The sequence below is a fragment of the Rhinolophus hipposideros genome (genome assembly GCF_964194185.1).
Source record: "Rhinolophus hipposideros genome assembly, chromosome: 10".
NCBI classification, from domain to species: Eukaryota; Metazoa; Chordata; class Mammalia; order Chiroptera; family Rhinolophidae; genus Rhinolophus; species Rhinolophus hipposideros.
The window spans coordinates 46,996,308-47,023,892 of NC_138056.1; the positions used below are offsets into that span (position 1 = coordinate 46,996,308).

Genomic DNA, 27,585 nt, shown 5'->3' on the forward strand with positions numbered 1-27,585 from the left:
CATGTATGCATCATGCAGGGAAATATGGGAGAAAAAAACCACATGCTTTTAAAAGGCAGTGACTCTAGGGGAGTAGAAACGTGAATGGAGGCCGTTGGGGAGAGAGGAGGGGCTGCACTTCATACTCAACAAGCATGTGTTACTTGGGTAAGAATTTTAAAACTACCAATATAAATACAAAAACAAAAAAGTTAAAAGGGAAATTTAAATAGACTAGAACTAAAATAAACACCTAATAAACAACAAAAAAAAATGCTAATTACCATTTTCACCTTTGATCCTGATTTTTCTATTGTCTTTTTTCACAAGGGCACCACCATCCTCTCAGTGGGTAAGTTAAAAAACCTGGAAGTCATACTATATATAGTCCTGCCTCTTTCTCCCTCTGCTTCATTCTTCAGTCAGAAAATATTTATAAAGTGCTTTCTATGTTCCAAGAGCTATTTGAGATACAAAAAAAGCTATAGTTTAATAGTTACAGAAAACTGTTTAGTCAGTCTCAGAACAAACTGAGAAACACAAAAAACAAAACTACAAGTCCTCTAGCTTTGGTTTTCTAAATCTCTCTGAAATATCCCCCACAACCTAGTTTCTACTATAATTTTCATGGTTCAAATGAGAGATGGCGAGGCATTAAATTCCTACAATTCTACTCTTTCTGAATTCTCCCTCCCATCCCCGGAATTCACCTGCATATTATTACTAAAGTGAAGTTAAATGTATCATTTTTCTTGTGGAAATTCTTTAATGCTTCAATTATCTTCTTAGTAAAAAAAGAAACTCCGCGATACGCAGTCCTTCATGATGCCTATCTGTGTATTCTCCATGTCCACTATTCCTCTCACCTTCCAACCCATATACTTCCCTTCGGCCTTACTGAACTGTTCCTTGTTACCAAACGTTCACATTTTCTCATGCCGTTAAGGAATTACTTCTGCTTAGAATCCCTTTTGCACAACCCTGGCAAACTCGTGCACATCGTTCAAGACTCAGCTCTAGAAACCAGTTTTCTTCTGGTCCCAGCGCACCTTTGCTACTGCCCAATACTGCAGTTGTTTATGGTGGCCATCTCCGGTACCCTCCCTAAGGACGGACACCATGTCGTCTAGTCTCTCTACTCCTAGCGTCTGCTTTACCAGCTAGCATGTACAAAGTAGATATTTCACATCCATCTCATCAGTAAAGAATGAATGAAGGACTGCTAAAATAGCTGTGTGATCTTGAGTAGGCATGTAACTCAAGTTTCCTAGTAAACAAAGAGGATAATTGTATGTACCTCAAATGGGAGATAAGTTAAAGTTGCTAGCATCGCGTCTAACATAAAGTGAAATATTTAGTAAAAGTTGGCTTAACACACTTTTTAAAATTTGGTTGTGTACGTTAGTCTGGGTACAAAGCCTTTTAATCCTTATTTCTTTGGTAACCTGCATCCTGAATTTCAAACAAACTTGGAACACAGCCTATCTATAAATTGGAGTTCTTTACCCTCTGGCAAGCAATCTCTTCTTTGGTTGGGCTTACCTCATTCCAGCAACACTGAAATTTATCATTCGCTCTCTCATCTCAAGGTTTTGCTTTTCTCCTTTGCCTAGAATTTCATCTCTTCTTTCCCCCTTAGTGAAACTTTATAGGTACAGGAAAGTCCACAAGAAAAATCTCTGTTTCTTATATTTTCCCATATTGCAACTATATGGATCTATTATTTATAGTATCATGCCACCTTCCAAGTTATCAGTCATTCCTGCAACAGTGAAGACCTATTGTGTTTTCCCTTATGCCTTAAGTTTTCTAGTCCCACTAAGAAATTATCTGATGAATAGTCTTCACTGACAATTCAGCAACTTGATTTCATATATAGACTCCAAACCATACACTTCAGTACTGAGTTCTTAATTACCCTGGATTCTCTGCTATTGTTTCATAGGCATTAGTCTTAACTCCAACCAGACTGCAAACTCTGAGATCTTGTCTTTGAGTTTTCATTCCCTCAACACTAAGGACAATCTTGAGCACAAAAATCAATAAATACTTCCAAATTAACCTCAAAAAAAGAAAAAATTAACTTCTAAACACTTTAACGATATCTGTAGGTCATCGAGGATACTGTATTGTTTTATCATCTGTCTTCTTCAAAATGTGCACGTGAGTTTGACTAGCCTATTTCTGGATACCTAGTTTTTAAATAAATAAATTAATATCAATAAAATTTATAAACTTTTTCCCCCTAGGCTCACAAAATCCCATCTTTTCCAAATTTAGAATTTGTTTTAGAAGTAAAAAAAAAATCAACAATCATGGTAGACACTAGAATCTTGTTTCATTATTGTTGCAATATGTTTCACCTATAGGTCGCTGAGGAAATAATTTGTGTTTCATTGTCATCTATTCTTTAAATTTATATATGGGTATTAATGAATTAAACAAATACAATCTTGGTTTAAGACATGAAAATGATCTATTTTATATAGATTACCTATGTATGTTGTGGAGCATTAACTTTGTTAATTTTAAAATTATACCTAAAAACATAGCAAAGAAGAAATTTAAAAAAAAACTGGAGTCTACATTATATGTGACATTGCTCTGAGTGAAATCATTTTTAAAGAAAATGGGCAACAACTACTTATTAAGTTACCTGTAATCATTCCGATCATCAGCTTTTACTCCAGGCCAATCTCTCTTCAGATACTGACTAGCCAATTTCTGGATACCCTGTTAAAAAAATACATATATATGTATATATATTTTCATATAAAATAATTATTGTGCCACAAAGGAAGCTTTCTTCCTTAAAATACAGTACTTAGCAAATTCCATCTTTCTAAATATAAATTTAACTCAGAAGCAAAGAATCAAAGTTAAATGGTAGATCACTGTAACTTTTTCCTTGTTACCACAATCTTCTCGTCTCCATTTTTAGGAAAAGGGTGAGTATAAGGATGAGAAAATTGAAACTTAATTGATATGCTTTTTACAGTTCACCAAACTATTTGACCATTCATAAAAACAAACTACCTCAGGTATATCACAGGGCACACAGCTGTCCACCTCCACAGGGCTCTGATTACATGGCTTGACATCCCACCATTCCTCTGCTGTGGCATGTATTGCATTTCTAAATCCCAGCAGCCAAATTCTCAAATACTGGGAAAGGAAACAACACATACAATTTGGAGCAGACAGCTACACCCTGACTTGTAAAAATCAATGGACAAAACTTGGTGCTATTCCATACTAGTAATTTTCAGGGCAGATTTTAAGAGTTTTTGCTTTTTAAATAATGCCGTGACACAAATTATTTCAAATGAAAAATATTAGTTTTACAAAGAAATATACCCACTTAGTGTTTTCCATACAACATGAACCTGGGAAAAACAGAGTATTTATCTGTAACAGGTATAGTGGGTATCAGGATTTTTTAATTGGCCAGTGATGTTCAACTACTCACTCTGAATACAGAACATATTACTTTTAGATGGGAACATCTGTGGTCCTCTAACACTATAACGGGGCCCAATGTAATAGATTAGAAATCTTTAACTTTGGGATAATCATCTCTATACATGCAACTTTAAAAAGAATAAATAAAATGCTTAGATGAAGAACAATCACATTAACTAACAACTGCATACTTTAAACAGAGGTTGCCCACGTAAAATTAATGCTGCACTCTATATATGGAAACTTTCTACTAAGGTCTGCTGCCAAATCAGTTTGGCTTAATTAATTGTTGAATGCTTCTGTTTATCAGTATTTCAATGAGCCCAAAGGGTAGCAGGAACTGTAGAGAAGCTCCTTTGACTCTCAAGTTCCTCCTGAACTTGGCAATAGTTTGGTTTCACTATTTCCAGGTACTGTGAATTCTGAGAACTCACAGCAGCACATCCACAATACTTCCACTTATATACCTTGTACTTTGGGGAATCAATTGCTAAGTCTTCCCTGAATATGCACAGGATTGCACTTTTGTATCTTTTTCATACTGTTCCTAGTTGTATGGAATATCTTCCCACCACTTCCAATCCTACCTAAATTCTCATTGCCCCCTCCTTTAAACTGAGTCTTAAATTTTCTAACACAAAATATTCACAAGTATATAAAGGAAAATGTGAAAAGTGTCATTGCCTTGGAATTTCATGTAATTAAAACAGAATGTTCTTTCTACATTTATTAGCTGCAATTTTTTTAAAAGAATTATCCCCACTGAATTATTTGGTTATCCTGAGATATAGTTCTTAGAGGAAAGGCAAGATAAATACTTGATTGTCCAGTTTGGTCCAAAGGTAAACAATGAATTTTTAAAGTAACATTATGCACGCATATATTTTGAATAAAATGTTTTAATTTATTGCAGTTAGCATTCTTTTGATGCGCTAATTGTTACATCTGTGATCAGTGGGAGTCCTTCCAAGTTGGCTCCCATGTCATGACTCAATAGATTTTGATAGTTTGTTTTCTTTTACAGCTCTTATTCCAGATCTGCAGTAAACTAGTTTTCCAAGAAATTCTGAATCCTTTCAGAGAGAAACCATCTTCAGGGACCACAATCTAGGCACTTCCTCAACCTTCTGGTTTTACTTTGTGTCTTTCTCTAAGAGGCTTTTTTTCCTAATTGTTGTATACAAAGTAGCTCACCTTCCAGCCAGTTACTCTCTCTCCAGCCAGTTACTCTTTCTCCAGCCACCCTGATTATTCTAATCCTTATCACATTGTTGCTGTCTGGTTTAAATATATTTGGTCTGTTTACTAACTATAGATTCCATGAGGTAGGAATCTTGTGTATTTTATTTTAATCACTATGTCTCCAGGCTATAACAGCAAAGAGCGTCACATTTGGTTGATGTCAGTAATATTCACTGGTTACACAAATAAATGTCACCTATCTAATTTTATTTCTAATGCATAACACCCAAACTCCTTTTGTGTTTTTGTATTGTCAGTTAGAAATGTTTGAATCAAAATTTCTCTGGTTCCTAATTTTCATGTGCTCAAAGGGAAAAAAAATACTGTACCAGATGTCTAAGGTTATAACCAGGTGGTTTTAATAAAATAAATAAGTTCCTTAGTAAAATTATAGTCAAATATGGCCATCTCCACTATTGGAAGGGAACACAGGTTATGTGTATATTCCAAAGCAATGAAAAAAAAGAAAAACACAGAAGTTTATTCCATACTTACAAGGAATTACACATTAATTTTTGTGAAGAGCTCATAATATGTAGGCAGGAATAAGAAGTATGTAGCATAAAATGGCAGGCAACACCTGGGTTACTGCCAAATAAGTGGCAATACGTGATTCAGGTACACAGATGAGGAAAAGATCATCTGATATTTCCATAACAAATTACACCTAGTAAATGATATGATAGTGACTTTTTCAGTTTCACCACTGCTAAAGTGGTTGCAGAACACTTCATACAGAACATGGGATACTATTTGAGCCTCAGATTATAAGTAAGATTAGGAAGACAGAAAAACAGCACTCTAAATTTATATAAAACAAATGAACTTATTAACAAGCATTTCAAAACACTTACTCCTCTTAACTCCGTTAAGGCCTTGCTATATAACCACAGAGAAATTGGACACTAAAGAGGATACATAATTTACTTAAGATCAGCCAACTAGTTAAATTTGAATTATAATCCCTAGTTATTCTAAAGCTTCACAAAAAACTCACCACTTTAGCGTGGATTTTATATAATTCTTAAAAAATACTTACTTTAACTTGTTATTTTTCGTGTGCATTATAAGTCACAATAGCAATTTCTAGAGTTCTAAACCACAAAGTTGAACTGTATTAAACTGAAAGAGCCCTTTAGAGATGAGATGAGGTATTCATGAAATAGACAAACACTGAGATCTGTAGATGAAAGACTTTATTCAAGTTAGTTAACAGAGGCAGGAATCATGACTTGTGTGTGCTCCATGCAGCTGTTCAAGATCTCATCTGCGTGGACACTCGAGAAATACTCAGTGGCCTTTATAGGAAAGTTCCTAAATAACATCTCATGCCACTGAAAGCATTCTATACTTAAATTAACTGGCTTCCCTTTTATGTTATGCTTAAAGCTACATCTTATAAATAAAAGGTTTATTTATATAGAAATAGAATCTACCCCAATTAAATGGCTAAGGAAAATAAACCTAGGGCAGGCAATGTTTTAAAGAGTGTTGGCTGTTGTTGTTTTTAATCACTTCCCCAGCCTACAACATTACTCTCTAAAACTGGTTGGTGCACTGGACATATAATATGTATTTACATTTACCTGAGTATCACTGATGTATAATGTTGATTTGATTTCCAAATATAGTTTACTCTGGAGCAGTGGTCTCCATAAAAACGTACTATCAATATACTCTTTGGAACATCCACTAACAACCCATTCCAACTTTCTAAAAAGCCACCAGTGTCTGATGTAAGGCTTGCTTTGTTTTCTCTCTCAATCACACTTGCTATATTGCTCTAACAAGTGAAGCATCACAAAGAAAGCCACTGTTCAGTAGACACTGGGAAATGGACTGATGGCTTAACCTTTTGCCCATTTACAACAGAAAGCTGAGCAGGAGTGTGCTCCATGGCTCTCTGTATACAGGTTATTCTGTATCCATTTCTTCCCCAACATGGCTCTACAAAATCATAGGAAAGCATGTTATTTATACACTGTAACTTTTCATCATGAATTCCTAACACTTCTCAAATGACTTAAAAATTAACAAGTCCACTGCATAAATTGGACTCTTCTCAAACAGATGTAAATTATACAATCATTGTCTTAACTATTCTTAAATTACTTTAATAGCTATACAGAACCTCACCTCCACCCCTAAAGAAAGTTTTGAAATATTTTTCATTGCCCTATGTATCTCTTCCACCTGCTGTTTCTGAGTTATATCCCCACTTAGAAGACTACAGCAGGAGAAGATTCTGGGCAGATAGTAGAGTAGGAAGCACCAGGCATCTAACTCCTAATCCAAACAGGAGACTCAATGGCAGAACATCTTGTGTAACTATTTTGTAACTCTGAAGTCTCTTGAAGGCTTGCAATTTCCAGGGGACTCCTGGGACATTAAATGAACTTACTTTCATCCAATCCCTGAACCTAGCTCAGCAAGAGTAAGCCCCATCTCCCAGCCACGCAGTTGTTCCTGGAGCAGCATGAATGTAGGGTGGGCAATAAGAGCACTGTCCTCCAAATATCAGGGCATCTGTGCTGATATTGATATGTGATCACTGATTGCTGATTATGAGCAAGGAGGCAGAGACACAAAGGCGCAGACACAAAGGGAGGCAGCCATTTTTGTACCCCTATTCTGCACTGAAGTAAATAGAGCCTAAGGAACTTTTCGGACACCATCAAATAAACCAACATATGCACTGTGGGAGTAATAGAAGAGAGAGAAGAAGGGACAAAAAGATTATGAAAAAATAATGGTTGAAGCCATCCTGGTTTTGACAAAAGAAAAGAATATTAATAGCCAAGAAGCTCAATGAATTCTAAGTAGGATGAACTTGGAGATTCACAGTTAAGACACATTATAATGAAATTGTCAAAAGCTAAAGACAAAGAGAAAATCTTGAAAGCAGCAAGAGAGAAGCAAATTGCCACACACAAGAGCTCAGCAATAAGATTCTTAGCAGATTCCCCAACAGAAACTTAACAGGACAGAAGATGGTGAGTCCAGTTATCCAAAGTACTAAAAGAAAAAAAAAACTGTCAACCAAGAATACTACATCCAGCAAAAGTGTCCTTCAAAAGTGAGCGAGAAATTAAACCTGCTCTGCAAGAAATGCTCAAGGGAGTCCGACAGGGTGAAAGGAATGGACACTAGATAGTAACTTGAAGAAATAAAAATCTCATTAGAGGTAAATACATAGGCAATTATAAAAGCTAGTATCATAAAAGTGGTTTGTTTTTTATGTGATTTAAGAGACTAACACTTTTTTAAAAAATTGTTAGTTTAAAAGCTAGTATTACTGTTACGTTGGTATATAACTCCACATTTTGTTGTTTACATGTAAGAGACTAATGCATTAAAAAACCTTTTTGGTTTATGTTTTCTGACATAAAATGTACAAACATGTAATTTTGTGACATCAATAATAAAAAAGGTGGGGATGAAACTCTAAAGGAGTGGAGGTTTTGTATATTCCTCAAGTTAAACTGGTATAAATTCAAATTAGAGTGTCACAATTTTAGAATGCTAAATATAATCACAAAGAAAAATGCTATATAATATACACAAAAGGAAACAATAAGGAAATTAAATGTTCTACTACAAAAACTCAACTAAAGAAACACAAAAGAGACATTAATGCAAAATGACAAAAGTAAATACCTCCTTATCAATAATTAACTTTAAATGTGAATGGTTAAACTCTCCAACCAAAAGAGCCTGGCAGAATAGATTAAAAAACATGATCCAACTACAGTAGTACCTCAGTTTTCTAACGTCTCCATTGACAAACATTTCGGTTTACGAACGCCATAAACCCAGAAGTAAATGCTTCGGTTTTTCAAACACGCCTCGGAAGTCAAACATGTCAACGTGGCTTCTGCTGAGTGCAAGATCCTGAGGCCTAGCTGTTGGCTGTTTTCGAACGTTTCAGAACGCGAACAGTCTTCCAGACGGATTACATTCAAAAACCAAGGTACCACTGTATACACTATCTACAAGAGACTCTTCATATCCAAAGAAGACTACTGCCGTATTCTGGTAGGGATGATGACATCTTACACTGTGGTGGAGGCACTAGAGATACAGAGAACCAGAATGATTACAAAGATATGTGGTAGGGAAAATTTAAGTGATTGGTAATGGTCTAGCTATGTAAAAGATAAGAAGGAGACGACAAAAATGACCCGTTGGATTTTGGCCTCAAACAACTGGATGGATGATAGATAGCATCGCCCCCCAAGGATGGAATACATTGGTAGGCTATTTAATTACAGAAAGGGTTGTTTGATTATAATGCAAACAATCCTGGTTTACCAGAAGTATAACAGGAAAAGCCACTACCACTCCTAAAGTGAGATATGTCAGGAAAACCTATGTAGACTGTAGTACACTGGAACTGGATCTAAAAGAATGAACAGGAACTTGACCAACTGAGAAAGGAAGAAGGGCATTACAGGGTTTAGCATAACTTAGATGAAAAAAATGGTGATGTAAAATAGTAGGGGAAATATGGGAGATGGGTTGGTGGAGTAAATTTTTACTTGTAAGCATCCAACTTGTTCTTTGAAACTTATGCTAACACTTATACACTGAATTCTTCTTTAGTTCCCAGGAGATATCTGCTCTCCAAGTAGTTTTCCATGAAGTTATTCTCCTTCTTTAGAAAGACTCTCCAATGTCTTTCTTTAACTCAGTTCAAAATAAAAACACTATTACTATCATAGTGCTTACTACAGAATCATAAAAACACACTTCAAAAGATGCTGCCTTGGAAAGTCATAACTCTAACAACTAGGATGTATCATCTTAATTTACTATGTTTACACAAAAGGCATACTGTTGCCTTTAATAAATGTAAGCGACATCAAAGTCATCTGCCTGAAATATGCTTCGTTCTCCACTGAAAGTGAGTATGACAATTTCATAAGAGAAAGTATGTGCATAAATCCTGGACTTAAACAAAGAGGAAATGTTATATGTGCAATTTATATAATGCTGTTGCCAATATGAGCGCATAACCTGGAAGTCTGTTTAATAAAAGGCATTTTCCCTTTAGGAGACACAGGGCCCAATACACCTGATATTAAATATTAAATGCCAGTTCTTTAACCACTTTCAAGCTCACTTCAACCATGTTCCCCCCTCCAGGCAGTCTTGTTTTCGCCTAGAACTCCTCCATGTATTCCCAGAGCAATATGCAAGCTTTCATCATGAGAAAACCCTGACTAAAAGGCACTGACTTAGCTTATCTATACCATTCCAATAGTTTTTACTTCACTTTCCATTTTGCAATAGGTTGTTTAACCAAGAAACAATGTTTTCACTTTTATGAATTTTTTTCTTTCTCCCACGTTTTGTGAATTTTTCTTTCCAACTTGCTGGAAGCTATTAGCAATAAAAGCAATATTTTTTTCACTGTTACAGTCATTTTCCAATAAAGAGTAATATTATTTGTTGGCAAAAAGTAAATTTGGTGGGTTTATTTTATAATATTTAAACATTATCAATTGGAAAAGAAATATGGCTTATCAATTTTAGAGCAAAATGTATATAATTTTGGCTTATTTAGAACATTACAAAATCACTAGACATCATAAGAATTGCAACTTTTTTCAATTTTTTTGTTAAGGTTACATTTCAATGCCTGGATTAGTTGATAGCTATTTATGAGCCTTTCTGACATGAAGGTTTTATTGCTGTTGTTTTTAAACAATAAGAAAGGTGTTAGATTAGTCAGCATGATTGAACTGCCCACTTGATCTCCAAGACAGCTGTAAAAGCAGTTCCTTCTTCAAAGCAGAAACTGGAATGCATCAAATCAGCAAGTGAATAATAATTTCATGTGCATGACCCTTAGTTATCTCAAAATAGTTTACTTTAAATTAGAGAGTATCATCTGTAAACACACTGAATCAGATGAAAACTGCTGTACAGTGCAACACAAAGCCAAACAAACAGTGAGAGTGTGTATATAATCATCTTGTACACCCCCAACAGTGTGAACAACCTATTCTAAAGACCACTAATTAGATCATGGGATTTGGTCTCAGACTTGACATGTATTATATATGTGAACTTGGGCAAGTTACTTGATCTCACTTACAGTCTCATCATCTGTAAAATAAGGATAATACTTCAGTAGGTGAATGGATAAATAACATGCTGCACATCCAGACAATGGAATATTATTCAGCACTGAAAAGAAATGAGCTGTCAAGTTATGAAAAGACATGTTGGAACATCAAATGCATTTTATTATGTGAAAGAAGCTGATCTGAAAGGCTACATAATGTGTGACTTCAGCTATATGACATTCTGGAAAAGGCAAAACTATGGAGATAATAAAAAGATTAGTGGTTTCCAGGGGTTAGGTGGGGAGGAAGGGATATACAGCGGGGGCACAGAAGATTTTTAGGGCAGTGAAACTACTCTGTATGATACTGTAAGGCTGGACATATGTCGTTATACGTTTGCCAAAACCTACAGAATGTACAACACCCAGAGTTAATCCTAATGTAAAACTGGGGAGTCGGGTGATAACATCTGTAGGTTCGTCAGCTGTAACAGACGTACCACTCTGGTGGGATGTTGATTATGGGGGTGGGGTGGGGGCTGTGCATGTGTAGGGACTCTGTACTTTTTGCTCAAAATCACTGTGTAGCTAAAACTGCTAAAAATTGAAGTCAATTATAAAAAGTATATTACCAAAAGAATATTACCATCTATCTCAAAAGATAGTTATAATAAAAAAAGGAAATAACATAAAATACCTGACATGTATACAATAGGTACTCAATAATGTCTCTTAGCAGTATTCTATCTTCATTCAAAAAACATTTAATGAGAACTAAGACAAGTGATTATTGTCATAACCATGTAAATTTTGCCCACAAATAACTGGCAAGTAATTTTAAAAAATGCTTACTAATTCATTGACCACTGACTTGATATTGAGACTTTTCTTATATGATTGCAGGGTCTACAATACAAGTTAATTCTAACATGAAAATTCAGCTCAGTTGGTCATTATGTACATGAAATACCAACATTATGTCACATGTAAGTTTAAAAAAAACTAAGAATTTCCCATCACAGGCTGAATGTAGATGATTAATAAAATCAGTTAACATAGCAATGTGTGCATTAGGACAAAAATTTCCTAAATGACTCATGAGGTTAATTATGAGGTTAATTATCAAAGACAATGAATGAAGTAGCACTGGTTAGGATTTCTAGACCTTAGATATTTCTTCTTCCTTTGCTGACTTTAAATAATGAATTATTTCATGTAAGTAAAATGGACTCCAAGAAAACATCAGACAACACTTAATTTATAATTTATAGAAGGATGAATACAAATCATCTTGAAGTTTCTTTTTAAATTCTCACATTCCTAATTAATATTCATGAGGATAATTTCACAAAAGCAGTTACAAAACTATGCCAGAGAGGGCATGGAAATATATAGTTGTGCCAGTGGAAGAGGCAGGAGATTTCTCTCCCCAAATGGAAGATTTAAGTTCAACACAAACGTTCCTAAATAATAGTTCCATAATATTTAATCAAATTATTCATTACTTAGAAATAACACTGTGGAGAAACAGATAATAATGTTACACAAAGGCCGAGTTCATTTGTTCTGGACAGGTGGCCAGTCTGTAGCTCTGTGTCAGCAGCCCAAACCCGCCCACAATAGCCCTAAAGACGATTATGCAAATGACAGCCAACCCAGCTATTTTCCCAGGAACAGGAGAAGGGCTCCTAGTAGAAGCTGTAATTGTTCTGCAGTCATGTGGAAAAACAAGCAGGTTTTTCCCCCCCTGGAAGCAGAGTGTTTTCATTAAGGGCACTATACTACAATATGTGTGAGATATACACACATACACATACACACACACGCCATGAAAAGACACGGGGGAACCTTAAATGCATATTATTAAGTGAAAGAAGGCTATATACTGTGTATGACATGGCGCAGACTGAGGTGGGGGTGGTATCAGTCTGTGTGTGTGTGTGTGTGTGTGTGGTGTGTGTGTTTGAGGTACATTTCTCAAACACCATACACAGCTTATTCCATGCTCTTCCCTAAGTTCTTGCTAGGCGGCTCTGCCTTCTTATTAATACTTATGTCTCTTGTCTCTTCTCTGTTGGTGACACCTTCCCTTGCCAATGAAATACATATAGCAATGTATTAATGTGGACCACTGCATCTTATAAGCATGAGATACATATTCTCAGGCAAAGCTGGGATAAGAACCATTCTCCCTTCATGTACATAAAACAGTTTTCATCCACAGGCATAATGAAACAGGCTGAAGATAGAAACCCATCGGATTTGAAGTGCAGCACTGACAAGGGAAGACTGTTCCCTAGCATTTATTAATTAAAGCTATGTCATCCAAGCTCTTTGGTTTTAATTTTGAATAGTCATTAGATTCCTTAGTTTATAAATGGCAGTTTTTAAGTTACTTGTTCTAACACCTGATGTAATTAAAATTATTTCTAATATTATTCTATTGGATTTTTGATTCTACAAGATTCAAAATCAGTTTTTTTCCTTTTTCTTACCTCTCTTGTACTACTCATCTCTTAATTCCCTCCTTTGTAAGACAAAGGGACAATACCTGCTTTATTTAGTAAAAGGTGTAAGATGCCACTACTTTATCTACCTATGATGGAACTCAACAGTTTCTAGAACTCATGCTAGAAAATATGACCAAGTCTTTCTGCCCAAAATTCATTTAAAAGAAGATTTTTCTCAAATGCTTAGAAACAGAGATTTATTCTTCAAAGACATCAAATCTATTAAAATAAGACATTACAAATTTTTGATTAAGAACACATGTGCTGTTAAGAGTAAACCAACCGTAAGTAGATAACCTTCTTTAACTGATATGAGATTTAGTTAATGTAAATTCCACTGTCCATGAAACAAATTCACATTTAAAACTTTTTAAAAAAGAACTTAGCTTCCGTTTTGAAACGACTGTTCCTTCTGGCAAACTCTCACCAAGTGCTACGCCCATGTCTGTCACAGTACTTACCATAACCTCACTTTAATACATTCATTCACTCAATCATTCACTCGCTGGCCCTACATTCAAACAGATGAGTAAGTCACTCCTCAAGGGACTAACACCAGTGAGAGAAATATCTGAGTCTTTAAATGATTCAATACCTTCTGATGCAGGTAGAATAGATACACACGAGTTGAATATGGGACACGACAGTTACAGTTCAAAACCATTGCCTACTACCCCACCAGGATGGCTCAAGTAAAAAAAGGACATATAATACCAAGTGTGAACAAGAATATGGAGGAATTAGAACCTCATACATTGCTGGTGAAAATATAAAATGCTATAGCCACTTTGAAAATGTTTGGCAATTCCCGAAAATGTTCAACAGAATTACCAAATGGCCCATGCATCCATTCCTGCTAGTATTCTCAAGAGAACTGAAAATATGTGTCCACTTAGAAACTTGTATAAGAATGTGTGTATCAGCATTATTCATAATGGCCCCAAAGAGAAAACAACCCAGAAAGTCCTCAATTGATGCATGGATAAATAAAATGTGGTATATCTATAGTTATATCCAATCAATGGGATGTTATTTAGCAATAAAAAGGAATCAATACTGATACATGCTACAACATGGATGAACCCTGAAAACAGTATGCTAGTAAAAGAAGCCAGTCACAAAAAAACCACACACTGTATGATTCCATTTATATGAAGTGTCTAGAATAGGCAAGTCCATAGATACAGAAAGTAAATTGGTAGTTACCCAGTGCTGGGGAGATTGATGGGGAAACAGGGAGTGACTGCTAATGAGTACAGGATTTCTTTTTGGTTTGATAAAAAATGTTTTAAAAATTTGATATTGGTGACGGCTGCAAAATTCTGTGAATATTCCAAATACCACTGAATTGTGTACTTTTAAATGGAGAATTATATGGTATGTGAATTATATCTCAATAAAGTTGTCAGTAATACACACACACACACACACACACACACACACACACACACACACACACGGGGCTCCCTCCCGCCTCTCGAAGGAAGTATTATACTTTCCATCCCAATGACATTAGGCTTGGCCATGTGACTTTCTGGCTGACGAAATGTGGGTAGAAATGATGCATTGTACTTCTTCTAAGCAGAAGATTTAAGAGTTAGGACATGGTTTACCATTCCTTCTTGTCCATTTGCAAATATTCCAGATGAAGGCTATTTCATCAGACTGAGTCACAGAATGAAGATGACGTGACAACAATGTGAGGCTGAGCCATAGCCAACCCACAATACGTTTATAAAATAAGCAAAATAGGAACCTTTGGTTTTGTAAGCCACTGAGGTGTTAGGTCTGTTTGTTACCACAGAGTCTTGCCTAAGGTATATATTATACTGTTTATATATCATAATATGAAGCCATAACTATTAGCAAGATATTTTAAAATATTTGTTTTAACTTACCTTTTTTTCAATTTTGTATATGCTTTCAATATTCATAATGTATTAATACATAGAAGGCCATTTTTAAAAAGTTTGGAAACCACTTCCCTTGATTCGTGAGGACCCATATCTAACTATTCTGTCTGATGATAATGTAAATTGCCCAGTGTAGTTCTGTTTCTGACAGTGGCAGCATAGGACACAGTAGGGACTTAATAAATATTCCTCAAATGAGTATCCTTCCAGATGTCAATAATAATACATCAGTATCAGGTCAGGAATATAAAAGGCAATCTAATAGGCTAGTCAGAGCTGTAGCACTAAATAAACCAAGAAGCTAAGCAGCAACTAGGATGGGCAGATACCTATACAAAGGAAAACAGTTCATGAAGGTTCCCTCCACAGTTTACACAAAGATTTATTAATAACCAGATGGCTACAATTTAAAAAACTAAAAATATCAAGAGTTGGCAAAGATATAGAACATATGCTGCTGGTGGGAGTGCAAATTGGACAAAAACCTTAAAACACTGTCTGACCGTATCTACTAACAGTAAAGAGCTGCATACCCTATGACCCAGTAACTCCTCTCCTAGGTATATATCCAACAGAAATGTATACGAATTTTTCATCTCTGGAAATGTTCAAACAACACTTTTCATAATTGTCAAAAACTGGAAACAAACCAAGTGTCCATCAACAGAACAGATAAATTGCAGTAATTTATATAAAGGAATACTTCTGAGTATGGAAATGAATGAAATTTACTTACATTGCACAACACATAAAAATCTCACAAATATAATGTTGATCAAAAGAAGCCAGACCAAAGAGAGTCAAGTTAATAATTACCTTCTTTTATTGGGGGGAAGAGAGTGACAGGAATAGGCAAAGAAGGCTCCTGGGTTGCTAAAATATTCTAGTTCTTCACCTGGCTAGTGGCTGACAAAGGGTACATCAGTTTCACACTAATGATTGTGCACGTCTTTATATATATTTCAATAAAAAATAAACACACTTCTAATATATGTACCCTTTTGTTCACTGAAGCATTATTTACAATAACCAACATATGGAAGCAACCTAAGTGTCCACTGATGGACAAATGTATAAAGATGATGCGATATATGTACACAAAGGACTATTCTCAGCCATAAAAAAGGAAATGTTGCCCTCTGCAACAACATGGATGGTCTAGAGGGCATTATGCTAAGTGAAATCAGTCAGAGGGAGACAAGTACCATATGGTTTATTTATATGTGGAATCTAAAAACACAAAATAAGCTAACAAACAAAACAGAAACAAACTAATAGATACAGAGAATAAACTGGTGGTTGCTAGTTGGGAGGGGAACCAGAGGCTGGGTGAGAAAGGTGAAAGGAATTAAGAAGTGCAAGTTGCCAGTTACTAAAGTAGAAAGGGAATGTAAAGTACCACATAGGGAATATAATCAATAACATTGTAATAACTGTGTGTGCTGTCAGATGGGTACTAGACTTATTGGGGTGATCATTTTGTAAGGTATATAAAGGTCTAATCACTATGTTGTACACCTGAAACAAATACAATGTTATGTCAACTGTAACTGAAAAATGAATTTAAAAAATAAACACACTTTTAAATAACCCATTGGTCCAAGGAGAAATCACAATGGCAGTCAGAAAATTTCTTCAACTAAACAAGTAAACACTACACAATAAAACTTAGGGAATGCTGCCAATTTAGAGAAAAACATGTCTCCTTGAAAACTTATATTCAAAAAGAGGAAAAAGTCTGAACATCAATAACTCAAGCATTTCTCCCTCTTTCAAGAAGTTAGAAAAAGGATAGTTGACTAATCCCAAAGAAAACAGAAGGACTGAAATAAAAGATAAAGTCATAAATGAATCAATAGAAAACATAATGGAGAAGATCAACAAAATCAGAAGTTACTTCCCCGAAGAGATTAATAAAATTGGCAAACCTCTGGGGGGACTGTTCAACAGAAAGAAAAACGAGGCACAAATAATTAACACTAGGAAAGAAAAAGAAATTACAGAAGCTGAATACAATAAAAGGAAACTACAGCAATTTGCCAATAAATTTGAATATCAGATAAAATGAACAAATTCCTAGGAAAAAAATGTTACTGTATCAAAATTTATGTCAGAAAAAAGAGACTCATTAGTCATACTGCCATTAAAGAAAATAAGTAATTTTAAATCTTCACACAAGAAAACTTCAGGCAGAAAAAGAAAAAAGAAAATTCCAGGCTTTGGATGGCTTCACCAAAAAGAACTTCCTAACAATGGATAAAAGAAGTAATTCCAATTTTAGAGAAATTCTTTAAGAAGGAGAAAAAGTGGAATACCTCAAATCATTTTATAAAGCCTTGATATCAAAATTTGAGAAGAAAAAGTATGAGAAGGAAAGTTGCAGTCCAGTTTCACTCATGAACAAATGGAATCTAAAAATATTTTTAAAAAATAAAACATCAATACAAAGTGGGTTTTAAAAACTCATACACACAGACAATAAGTTTAATAATTACCAGAGGGTAAGGGGGGAGGAAGGTGGTAGAAGAGGGTAAATGGGGTCAAATATATGGTGATAAAAGGAGACCTGACTGAGTGGTGAACACACAATGTCATATTATAGATGATGTGTTACAGAGTTGTACATCTAAAATCTATGTAACTTTACTAACTATGTAACTTTTTTAACCATTAAAAAAAAAAAAAAAGACTAAGTGGGTTATATCCCAGGAATGCAAACTTGGCTTGGCATTAGAAAAATCAATTAATATTATTTGCCACAAATTAAAAGTTAAATATCAAATAGTTGTCTCAACAGATAAAGCAATTGATAAAACCCAACATTAATTCACATAAAAATTCTTAGCAAACTAGGTATAGAAGGGAATGTCATATACTGATACATAAAATGTCTAAAGCAAGCATCACACTTAATGATGAAAGATTAAAAGACCTTCCTTTGAGATCAGCAAGAAGACAAGGATGGTGCAATCACCACCTTCCTTCAACAATGTATTGGATGCCCTTGACAGTGAGATAAACTAGAAAAGGAAATCAAAGTTACAGGCAGTTCCCACTTTGTTTGCATAGTTCCAATATGCATAACTTTTAGCTACAACAATTTAATAGCTAAAATATCACTCCCCCAATAACACAGCTTTAATTTTAGTTACCACAGTATGTTAAACACAAATAACTGTCTTAAGTACAGATTTTACTGCTAGCTCTTTGGTCCACAAATCACTGCCAATATCAGATGTGTATCGTGATCAGTAACTAATCACATCGCTTCTTTCAAAGAGTGTCAGTGATTGATCACCATGCATCTTATTCAGTTCACACACAGGTAAAGAGGTAACCATGTTGTCCTCTTGGTCTTACACTGATAAACCCACATAACAGTTTACAAAAATGAATAATCAAAATAGGGAATTAGTCAACAAAGATGAAAGTACAGCAAAGAAACAAAAAGTGATAATGCTGGAGTGAAATTCTAACCAAATGTAAATGTAGTTATAGAAGAAATAGCTGACTATGAGAATGTTGATACCTCTGCTGTTTTAAAGACTCTGGATGTGCAATCAGAAGGTGAAAGTGAACATATTGACATAAATGAAGAAAGTGAGTGTGATGAAAAAATGGAATTATCCCAGATGAACGCTGCTGGCAAAAAAAAAAAAAAAATTAACATTACAGGAACTCTAAGAGATATTTCATGACATTGGTAGTGCAAAGGATAAATGTTGGAAGCTACCCCAAATATAGAAAAGGGCATAGCACTTCACCAAGTCACAGGACAAGAAAAAGGCAATCACTGATCTTGGTGAGGCTTCCAGTTTCTGGTCCCAAATGCAAGGAGATTGTAAGTCACCACTTACTCCTAACAGCAAGTAAAAAGCTGAAGAAGACTACAAAATCAACAACTCTTCTTGGATCTGTACGAGGCTGGAGGACACAGGGAAAACTGCTGCCCCCAAAATTGGAAAGGAAGACAGGCGAATATAGAGAGTCACAGCTTACCAGTGCAGAGACTCAAGAGCAGAAACCTCCTTGGACACCAGCGTCAGGGTAGGAAACATGAATTGTAATTGACAAATTGCTGGAGGCTCTGTCTGTGAACAACTCAGAGTTAATTAAACACTCCAGCGGGGCAGACTCATGGGGAACCCCACAAAATTGTGAGATTTACCTGCAAGAGCTCAACCAGGTTCCCACAGTAATATCAGGGGGAAAAAATGCCCTTCTACTCCCAGCAGGGAGAGGGGAAAGGAACCATTTTGAATATTATGCAGAGTACTCTGTTCTTCTTAACAAGGCCTACCCTCAGGAGAAACTAGTTTAACCAAACCCTAACCTGCTACAGTACAATCAGTGCCTAACTGACCTTGGGAAAGGGAAATACCCAACTTCAGTTAGCTCTACCCTTCCATGTGAGAAAAGGGAAATACCCAACTTCAGTCCACTCCAGCCACCTCTTCCTACCTAAGGGAGAACAAATAGATCAATGGAAGAGAGAGCCCAGAAATATAGCCATATAAATACAATCAACTGATCTTTGATAAAGGAGCAAAGGCAAAACAATGGAGCAAAAGAAGTCTCTTCAACCAATGATGCTAAAACAACTGGACATCCACATGCAAAAAAAAAAAATCTAGACACAGACCTTTCATCCTTCACAAATTAACTCAAAATGGATCACAGACCTACATGTAAAATGCAAAACCATAAACCTCCTACAAGATAACAGGAGAAAACCTAGATGACTTTGAGTATGGTGATGACTTTTCAGATACAACGTGAAATACATAAAGAAAATAATTGATAAGGTAGACTTCATTAAAATAAAAAACTTCTGCTTTGTGAAAGACAGTATCAAGAGAATGAGAAGACAAGCCACAGACTGGGAGAACATATTTTCAAAATACACATCTGATAAAGGATTGTTATCCAAAATATACCTAGAACTCAAAATATACCTAGAACTCTTAAAACTCAACAAAAAGAACATAAACAACCCAGTTAACAAATGAGCCAAAGACCTTAACAGACACCTCATCAAAGATAAACAGATGTTAAAGAAGCACATAAGATGCTCCACATCGTATGTCATAAGGGAAATGCAAATTAATACCAGGTACCACTATATACCGATTAGAATAGCCAAAATGTGAACGCTGGCATCGTCAAATGCTGGCGAGGATGTGAAACAACAAGAACTCTCACACTGTGCAAATGCAAAATACAAAGCTACTTTGGAAGACAGTTTGGGGTTTCTTACAAAACTAAACATGCTCTTACCATAAGATCCTGTAATCACCCTCTTTGATTGTTACCCAAAGGAGTTGAAAACTTATGTTCACACAAAAACCTGCACATGGAAGTTTATATCAGCTTTATTCATAGTTGCCAAAATTTGGAAGCAACCAAGACGTCCTTCAGTAGGTGAATAGAGAAACTGTGGTACATCCAGACAACAGAATAATATTAAGTGCTGAAAAGAAATGAACTAATAAGCCATGAAAAGACAGGGAAGAATCTTAAATGCATATTACTTAGTGAAAAAAGCCAAAGCGAAAAGGCTGCACACTGTATAATGCCAACTATACGACATTTGGAAAAGGCAAAACAATGGAAAGAACAAAAATATCAGTGGTCGCTGTGGTGAGCAGAGCACAGAGGATTTTTAGTGTAGTGCAACTACTCTGTATATTATAATGGATACATGTAACTATACATTTGTCCAAACTCATTGAAAGTACACCACCAGGAGTGAACCCTAATATAAACCACAGACTTCAGCTGATTTTGATGTGTCAGTTGTAACAAATGTGCCCCCCTGGTGGGGGATGCTGACAATGGGGGAGGCTGTACCTGGGTGGGGGTAGGTGGTGTATGGGAAATCACTGTACCTTCATCCTAATTTTGCTGTGAACCTAAAATGCTCTAAAAAGCAAATTAAGTCTTTAAAGAAAAACAAGCACTACTCAAACTAATATTTTTTTACTGATTTTTGTACATATTGTGAAATCACAGTAAGTCTAGTTAATATCTGTCACCATATGTATTTACAAATCTTTTTTGTGTAATAAGAATTTTTAAGATTTACTCTTAAACTGAAATAATATTTTTAGTAAGTGATTAAAAACGTAATGCATAAACCCAAGTCAAAGCAATGTGTTTTAAGTTATGTCTCTGCTGTGTATAGTATTCTCATTAACAAAAAGGACACACTTTGGGGGAAAAATGTATTGGAAAGCTGTATGAATTAAGACAGTGCAGTATTCAGAAAAGGATGAGAGACCAATAAAACAGAAAAAAGATCCTAGAAGTAGATGCACAGATCTATGGACAATATACAGCAAAGGTGGCTCTGCAGATTAACACAAAAAGGAACAACTTCAATAAGTAATGTTAGCACAACTGGGTATCCCTATTTGAAAAAAATGAAAGTACACCTCTACTTCATAATATATGCTAAATCGATTTCAGATAGATTGTGAATCTAAAATACTACACAGAGATTTCCAATCAAGATGGCAGAGTAGGTAAATGCTGTGCTTACCTCCTCTCAGGACCATATCAATTACAACTGAACTACAGAACTATCACTGACAATCGCCTGATATCTTGCTAAACCGAAGCTCTACAACTAAGGTCATACAGAAGAAGCCACCTGAAGACTGGTAGGAAGGGCAGAGGCACAGAATGGGCTGGTCCCACAACTGCGTGTGACCATTAAAAATCGGGAGGGATCCCCCAGTTGTGGAGGCCCCCCCCGAAGGAATGAGGGGTCCCAGCCCCACACTAGGTTTCCCAGCCCAGGTTCCAGTGCTGACGACAGAAGCCCCCACAACTCTGGCTGTGGAAACCAGCAGAGATTGTGGCTGAGTGAGACTAGGGCGGCTGCGTACTAGGCGCTCCTCTTAAAGGAGCCACACATAGACTCACTCTCTCTGAGCTCCAGCACTGGAGCAGCAGCTCCAAAGGTGCCAGGGACATACAGGGAGGAGCTGAGTTGTTTGGCTTCACGGCAAAGGCTGGAGGGGCAGCTTTCTCCCAGAGGAAAGAGCTGGTGGAAGCCATTGTTTCTTTGTCCTCCCTGCCTGCATCTGAATCTCCATCAAACTGGCTATCACCTTTCATCTGCTCCACCCTAGTGATTCCCTGAGACTCGCCCCTCCCAACTTTGGGGCACATTCAAGCCACTTCCAGTGGCTTTTCTGTACAAACAATCTGTCTTAGCTGTGGACTTTCTCTCAAAGGTTCACAAGGCCCAAACAAGCAGCATCTGGCTTTGACATGTCACATACCTCTGGCTGAGCAGCCCTATGCCCGCATTAGTGACAGCTGGCCTTGGTTTGCATGCGGCTTATCAAGACACCTCCAAGCCCAATGCATCTGGTGGCATCTACAGATTGCTTTGTGGCTCATACCAGGCGGCCCTGGGCAGGGCATAGGCTGCAGCTAAACTTGGCGTGCAGCGGGTGCCCTACCAGCAAGCCCCAGATTTGGCACACCTGGTGGTCAGCTTTGGACTGAGCTGGAGCATCACCCAGCCTGCCTACAAGGATGATGCACCCAAAGGGCAGATTGGGCAGGCACCAGAGCCCCCCTAAAGCGAACCCTGCTCCATAGGGTCAGCCCTTGCACTATGGCTCCTCCACTGTAGTCACAGCCAGTCCTCACAACCAATCAGCCTGACAATCAATCCCTCCCAATTAATGTGCAAACTGCAACCAAGGCTCAATGACAACAGAAGGGCACATACAAACCACACAAGGGACACACCAAGGGCACGGCAGCTCAGATGACCAGGAAGACTGCACCACTGGTTCCCAAAGGACACCTACTACATAAGGCCACTCTACTAAGACTGGAAGGCATAGCAGCCTTGCCTAATACATAGAAACAAACACAGGGAGGCAGGCAAAATGGGGAGACAAAGAAACATGTCCCAGAACAAAGCTCCAGAAAATGAACTAAACAAAAGGGAGACAGACAATCTACCAGATGCAGAAATGCAAACACTGGTTAAAAGGATGCTCAGTGATCTCAGAGAAACCTTCAACAAAGAGAAGGGAAACAAAAATGGAGATACCGTGTTTCCCTGAAAATAAGACCTAACCGGAAAATAAGCCATAGCATGATTTTTCAGGATGCTCATAATATAAAAATAGCCCTAATGCATCTTTTGGAGCAAAAATTAAGACCCGGTCTTATTTTCAGGGAAATACGGGAGGGCTTATTTTATATTACGATATCCTGAAAAATCATGCTATGGCTTATTTTCCTGTTAGGTCTTATTTTCAGGGAAACACGGTAGAAAACATAAAAAAGAACCAGTCAGAAATAAAGACTACAATAACGGAAATGAAGAATACATCAGAGGCAATCAACAACAGATTAGACAAAACAAAGGATTGAATCAACAATTTAGAAGATAAGTTAGCAAAAAACACCCAATCAGAACAGCAAAAAGAAAACAGAATCCATAAAAATGAGGATAGTTTAAGAGGCCTTTGGGACAACATCAAGTGTACCAACATTTGCATTATAGAAGTACCAAAGAAAGAGAGAGAACAAGGAATTGAAAAACTATTTGAAGAAATGATGGAAAACTTCCCTAACCTGTCAAAGAAATAGATATACAAGTCCAGGGAGTGCAGAGAGTCCCAAACAAGATGAACCTAAACAGGCCCACACCAAGACACATCATAACATAATTCAAACGCCATAGGTCAAAGACAAAGAGAGAATCTTAAAAGCAGCAAGAGAAAAGCAGTTAGTTACCTACAAGGGAGTTCCCATAAAACTATCAGCTAATTTCTCAACAGAAACTTTGCAGGCCAGAAAGGACTGACAGGAAATATTCAAAGGGATAAAAAGTAAGGACCTACAACCAAGATTACTCTACACAGCAAAGCTATAATTTAGAATTGGAGGACAGATAAAAGCTTCCCAAGCAAGAAAAAGCTAAAAGATAAGAGTTCATCACCACCAAACCAATATTACAAGGAATCTTAGAGGGACTTCTTTAAGAAGGAAAAATAAGATAAAAAATATGAACAATAAAATAGTAATAACTATATATCTATCAACAATTATTTCAAATGTAAATGGATTAAATGCTCCAATCAAAAGATAGAGTGAATGGTCTTGTTTTCTAACAAGAACTTTACATATGCTGCCTACAAGAGACTCACTTCAGATTGCAAGGCACACACAGACTGAAAGTAAAGGGATAGGAAAAAGATATTTCATGAAGATGGAAACAAAAAAGCTGCAATGCTTATACCAAACAAAATAGACTTTAAGTAAAGGTTACAACAAGAGACAAAGAAGGACCCAGTAATCCCACTTCTGGGTATTTAATCCAAAGAAACCCAAAATGCTAGTTCAAGAGGACTAATGTATCCATATGTTCATTGCAGCATTGTTTATAATAGCCAAGATGTGGAGGCAGCCTGATTGTCCATCAATAGGTGAATGGATAAAGAACAGGTGGTACATATACATAATGGAATATTGCTCGGCCATGGATGAGAATGGGTTCTTGCCATCTGGCGCAGCATGGATGGATGTGGAGAGTACTGTGCTAAGTGGAGTATGTCAGACAGAGAAAGATAGATGCAATGTGATTTTGCTTATATGTGGAATCTAAAGAACAGAATGAACAAACGAAACAATCAAACTCATAGATACAGAGAACATTTTGATGATTGCCAGATGGGAGGGGGACATGTGGTGAGTGAAAAAGGGAAAGGGATTAAGAAGTACAAATTGGTTGTTACACAGTAGTCATGGGGATGTAGGGTACAGCATAAGAAATACAGTCACTAATATTGTAATATAATAACTATGTATGGTGTCAGATAGGTACTAGATTTATCAGGGTGATAGATGGGAGGGGGGATGGAGGCAAGGTGAAATGGTGAAGAGATGATTTGAAGAGACAAATCAGTAGTTACAAAATAGTCATGGGGATGTAAAGTAAAGCATAGAGGACAATCAATAATATGGTATAGTAATAACTATGCATAATGCCAGACGGGTACTAGACTAGTCAGGGAGATCACTTCTTAAATTATATAAATGTCTAACCACTATGCTGTCTAGCTGAAATTAATATAAAATAATATTGAATGATAAAATAAAATGTAAATAAATAAAAGGAAGATTTGTATAATAAATAAATAAATAAATAAAATACTATACAGATCTAAATACTATAAAGCTTTTAGAAGAGTATATTGGAAAATATCTTTGGTATAATGGAAAATAACCATAAAGCAAAATATTAATAAATTCTACTATATTAAAATGAAGAACTTCTGCTTATTAAAAGACACCTCTCTTTATTAAAAGGCAGCATAGGTCTCTCGCATTTCTGCATGTCTTGTAAGCAGAGGCAATGACTGCCTTTATTCCAAACTACCTCTTCAAGAATGCCTGTATAACACACAGCATTGAAGGATAGAAATAGTGTCTCCTTATGCAACAAAGGCAGATTTCGTTACTGTGCAGCACAATAAAGATAATGGCTTTCTCCAGGGCAATTGTGAGATTTGTTTACTGTCCATTTTAAAAGACTGAGGTTCCCAGGTGGTCCAGAAGGCTCAGTTGGTTAGAGTTCGAGCTCTCAACAAGGTTGCGGTTCAATTCCCACATGGGATGGTGGGCTGTGCCCCCTGCAACTAAGATTGTAAAATGGCCACTGGACTTGGAGCTGAGCTGTGCCCTCCACAACTAGACTGAAGGACAATGACTTGGAGCTGATGGGCCCTGGAAAAACACACTATTCCCCAATAAAAAATTTGAAACAAAAAGACTGAGGTTCCCTAAGCTAAGGGGTCCTCTCCTACAACGCAATCCATTGCAACCCAATGCAGCACTTGACCCTCTTTGCATCGTCCTGTGGAAATTGGGACTTAGGCAACCAACAACCAAATGCTGTCACTCTGGCTATTGCTTTGCCATGAGTAATAAAGTCCTTTGTGTCTGACCAGGGGTCTTGTTTCTTATTCCAACACCCCAGGAAATGTCTTAGCTTGCAAGTAGGATAAAATTTCAGACCCTTCACGGTCTTGACAACTAAGAGTGAATTTGACAACAAGAGTGAATAACTCTTGGCAATTTAAGAGTGAATTAAAAAGAGAAAAACAACATCCACATAGAAGATATTTTAATCCACATTACCAAGTCTTTTATTTCAACATATACAGAACTCCTATAAATAATAAAAAGAAATACAAATTAATGGGAAAAGGGTTAAATACTTGAAACGGGTCTTCACAAAACAGGATATAACCAAATGGTCAAAAAACATTAAAAAAGGTTTTCAATCTCATTAATAAGGAAAATGCAAATGAAACAAATGATACCATTTCATACCCACCAGATTAGCAAATAAATAGTTAATCTGACAATGTTACGCATGCTAACAATAAAATGATCTAGTAAAATTTAAGACACATTTAACCCTATGATTCAGCAATTCTATTCCTAATGCATGACATAAAAATTCATGCATATGTGCAACAGGACACGTACATAAATGATCACAGCACTATTTTTCATAAAAACCACTAAATGGAAACTCAAATGTCTATCAACAGTAGAATGGATAAATTGTCGTATATACACACAATACAAAACTATACAGGATTGAAAAATGAACAAAGTACAGCAACATAGGCTAACATAGCTTGAATCTTATAAACATGATGATGAGTGACACACTCTTAAGACTCAAAGAATACGTTCAGTGTGATTCCACTTACATAAAGTTTGAAAATGGGATTAACTACACTGTATCCTTTAAGTATGCACACATAACTATAAAGAAAAGCAATGATTATTAAATGTCTGAGTAGTAGTAGTTACCTCTGGAGGCAAGTAAAGAGGGTACAGTGAAAAAAAAAAAAAAAAACACAAGGAGTTTCCAGAGTGCTGGAGATTTTCTATTTCTTTACCTAGATGGCAGTTACGTGGGAATTTCCTTCATGATTATATATTTAGTGTACATTTCTATTCCTGGCCTTTTTAATAACTTCTATTATGTTTCACAATTTTAAAAAATTCCTTAAATGACTGGACTATCAAGTCATTAGAGCTTATATGGAATATATAAATTTATGCATATACATTTATACTAATACATTAAATGGGAAGAATCCTATTTCCTAATTATGGTATTTTCCCACTTCCTTTATTCCAGTAGTATATACATAGCAGGTTCTCAGAGCTTAAAGAACTAAGAAGATAACTACCACGAGAGTACCAAATCACAAGATCACATGAATCACTTAAAAAGATCATCTTATAATATAACTCTAGAGAAATTTAAGAATATGGGCCAGTATCATAAACCTTTAAAAAGATGTAGCAGATTAATATTTAACATTTGTATCAAATTTTACATCTCTGCATC

General features: G+C 36.2%; 1 protein-coding gene across 3 annotated transcripts in view; it reads right to left on the reverse strand.

Annotated features, from left to right (window-relative positions):
• FCHSD2 (FCH and double SH3 domains 2) overlaps positions 1–27,585 on the reverse strand; it is a 218,251-nt gene that overhangs the window by 126,805 nt on the left and 63,861 nt on the right. For 2 of the 3 annotated variants that reach the window (XM_081065005.1, XM_081065004.1), the window contains exon 4: positions 2,636–2,712. The exons of the other annotated variant lie outside the window; for it this stretch is intronic. In XM_081065005.1, coding sequence (XP_080921131.1) covers positions 2,636–2,712 — 77 coding nt within the window. The remainder of the gene's footprint in view (positions 1–2,635; positions 2,713–27,585) is intronic. 3 annotated transcript variants of the gene reach the window in all.